The 3723-nt window shown below is 40.7% G+C and overlaps 1 protein-coding gene across 1 annotated transcript in view; it reads left to right on the forward strand.

Annotated features, from left to right (window-relative positions):
* HERC2 (HECT and RLD domain containing E3 ubiquitin protein ligase 2) overlaps window positions 1–3723 on the forward strand; it is a 200259-nt gene that overhangs the window by 96579 nt on the left and 99957 nt on the right. Inside the window, 1 exon segment of the mRNA XM_006017070.3 lies at window positions 2299–2513. Within this exon segment, the coding sequence (XP_006017132.1) occupies window positions 2299–2513 (215 nt within the window).

The raw sequence follows: 3723 nt of genomic DNA on the forward strand, positions 1-3723 counted from the left end.
AAACAAAAACCAACTCCCAAAGAAGGGTGGTGGTGGTAGTAATTAAAGAGGATTAGGAGGAAAAGAATGACTAGGATCTTAAGATCTACTTATCAAAGAGGGGGAATAGCATTTAATGAGGAGGTCTATAAACGGGGTTAAACAGCAGCAGGAAACAAAAGCCCATATGTAAGCGAAGATCAGGGGAATGAAGATAAAGGAAGCAATATGAGAAATATTAACAAGGTTTTAAAAGAATTAGGATTTGTTATGCTGATTGCAAGAAATATTAGAAATAAGTGGGAAGAACTTGAAATCCTAGTACATAAAATTATGATCGTTTGGCATAGGAGATATGACTAGATAGTGATACGGATGGATATAGCTAACTCGGGGAAGATGGGCAGGGGAAAAAGATGTTGCTTCACAGTATACAGTTTGCATGTATAATATCCTTGTTCTGAGGTTCAGAACCAAATAGGTGAACGTATTGAAAGTCTGAGTAAAAGGGGAAGACAGCAAGGATAATTTTCTACTTTAGACCACCATTACCAATCCACGAAGAGGAAGCAGATGAATAAAGCCTTTTAAAAATTAAATAAAATTTCCACATCACTGAATCTGGGAGTTATGGGAAGTTTTTAATGGTTGTGATACTTGCTGGGAAAGTGTAAAACAGTAGTGCTCAGACCATCCAAATTCTTAAATTGTGGTAAGGTCAATTTTTCATATACATGGTAGAGAAGCTGATGGGAATTAAGCTCTTCTCCATTGGCTTCTTACTAATATGGAGGAATTGGTTGAGAATTTGCAGAGGGATGGCCAATGATGTGATAGTTTTTTTCAGCGATAGAGTTCATGATACCAAGGAAAAAAGGAGGATAGCAGAATAAGAACATTGGTCTGTGTAAAAGTAGACTTTAACAAACTCAGGCAGCTTTAGGCTTGCTACCCATGGAAGCCTACCTACAAGAAAAAGGAATCCAGGAAAGTTGGTTGTTCTTAACAGACAATGTTCAAGGCCCAAGAGCATATGAACAAGAATAGAGTTTGCTTAAACCATGCTTGAAACTCTTCAGTGTTCTGGAACTTAAAACTTACCAAAGTAGAAACCTGGCCATGAGAATGAGTGTAAGGCTATAATGGAAGCACATGTTAGAAATTAGAAAGGCTGAAACATGATTTGAAATATAGCCAACAGAGATGTAACGTAACAAAAAAAGTTGCGTTAGAAATAAGAGGATGGAAGATGGAACTGAGTACACTTAATAAATTTGTGAATGATTCAAGGCTGGGTGTGGTAGCAGACACTTTGGAGGGTTCAAAATGACCTTTATAAATGGGAAAATAATCTGAAAAGGGCATGGCATTAAATGACATTAAAGGATCACTAACTTGAATGAACCCCCATATAGGGGTGGGGGGGAACTGATGCTCTCCTGGATTATATGGAAAAGTATGTTTTTGTGAGAGTCATGGTATTCACTAGTGAGGTCTTGCTGGTGTCCAGTTTGGAAACTCCCACACACCTCCACACACACCAGAAGAGAACAACAAAAGTATTAGAGGGCTTAAAAGTGATATGTGAGGAAAAATTGGAAGAACAGATTTTTTAGTTTAGGGAAGAGAAGACTAAGCAAGGACTTGATCATTTTTGTATTTGAAGAAAAAACCTGTTGTTATGAAGAGAATGTTGACACTTTGTAGTGCTAACAGGACAGGGAAATACTTAGTGGGTTTTAAATCTCCCCCGGAGGAATTTGGTTTGATATTAGCAACAGCTTTCTAAGTAGGTTTTTGGTTTAGCGCTGAAACATAACCCAAAGCACTGTTGACATATAAGTTAGACAAATATTTGTCTGGGCTGGTTTAAACATACTCCTGCCTGAGCAGGGGTTTGGACCAGATAATTTAAGGAGAGAGTTAATGACCTTGAGAGAGATACTGTTGAGGGTCCCTTCTAGACTGTTTTTCTGGATTAGATTGGATCTGTCGCAGTGTGATTCATAGAATACTTGCAAAGACCTTCATGATCCTGTCACAGCTAATGATCCCTGGGAAATTTCTTCTAATATTTGGTTCACATATTAACTAACTTGTACTTAAAGATGTTTTGTCAATTATTTTACTGATTAAGCCTCAGGAAAACCAGTATGAGAAGCTGAGAATGTGAGCCACTGTGTACGAGTGGCTGTTAAATTTATTCTTGTTTCATGAAAACGTCATTTTTTTTTTTCATTTTAAAGAAAAAATATTTAGTTTAGACAGCTTAGTTGCACAGCAAAACTTATATCTACATTTTGTTTTCCCTCTTATTAGAATGGCTTAGGTCATCTATCTTCTCCGGAGGTTTGCAAACCAGTCAAATACATTACAGTTACAATGAGGAGAAAGATGAAGACCACTGCAGCTCACTGGGTAACACCACCCCAAACAAATCAAAGCTATATTCACATCGACTCACATTGAGTGACCATTCGCAGCCTTTTCTGCAAGCCATTGCGGATAACAATATTCAGGATCACACCGTGAAGGTAAGATTTCCTGTGTCTTTCCACCACAAAACTGAAAAAATGTTGACTCTTGCTAAAGCCAATTATAGAACCAGAAAGGACCTGTGAGATCATCAATTCTTGTCCCCTGTTGTAGGCAGGAAGTTATTGGGCTCAGATGAGCTTGACACCGTGCCTGTCCAGCCTCATCTCAAACACCTCCAAGTGGGGTGCCTGCACCACCTCTTCTGGGAGTGTTCCAGATTCTGGTGACCTTTACAGAGAAAAAGTATTTCCTTATATCCAACCTGAATTTTTACTCTCTAATAGTTTATGCCCATTGGTTCTTGTCCTTCCTTGACGTGCCCTCCTGAATAGTTGATCTCCTAGTTCTTGATGCTCCCCCCCAATGTGACTTGATGATTGCCTACAAGTACCTCTCAAGCCTTCTCTTCCTTAAGCTAAACAGGCCCAGTTCCCAGTCTTATAGGGCCTACCCTCTATGCCCTTAACCAAAAGGGTGGCCTTTCTTTGTACCCTATCGAGCTTATCCACATCCTTCTTGAAGTGTGGTGCCCAGAACTGGGTACAGTACTCCAGCTGAGGCCTCACCAATGCCAAATAGAGAGGGAGGAGTACCTCCCTGCATTTATTGGTCACACGGTGGCTGATGCACAGGAGAGTTTTGTTTGCCCTTTTGGCAACCTCGTCGCACTGTTGGCCCATACTCATCTCTCCAATTGATCATGACCCTCAGGTCTTGTTCAGATGCTGTGCCAGCCAGTGAACCACCACTCATTGTATATTTGTGGTGGGGTACTTCCTACCCAGATGAAGGCCCTTGCACTTTTCCCTGTTAAACTTCATTCGATTTCGTTATGCCCATGCTGTCAAAGGTGATCTGCAGGGAGGGGCAGTGCTCTTTCATGTAGAGGGCCACACCTCCTCCCTTCTTAATCTGATACTTCCTATAAAGCCTGTAACCCTCAATATTTACTACCCAGTCGCATGTATCATCTCACCAGGTCTCAGTCAACCCAATCAAGTCAAAATCCTCATCAGCCAGGAGTGCCAGTTCTTCCTGTTTATTTCCTATGCTACTAGCATTCCTATGAAGGCATCTGAGCTCTCCCCTAGTCACCTCAGGGTTTCTGTCATGTTGTCTCTGCCTCAAGATGTCAGTACTCATCTGGACATCTGTTGTTTGAATGCCCTGCCATGTGTCATTGTGGCTAGAGGATTTTGGTTTTGC

The sequence above is a fragment of the Alligator sinensis genome, unplaced genomic scaffold (assembly GCF_000455745.1).
Source record: "Alligator sinensis unplaced genomic scaffold, ASM45574v1 scaffold144_2, whole genome shotgun sequence".
Lineage (NCBI taxonomy): Eukaryota > Metazoa > Chordata > Crocodylia > Alligatoridae > Alligator > Alligator sinensis.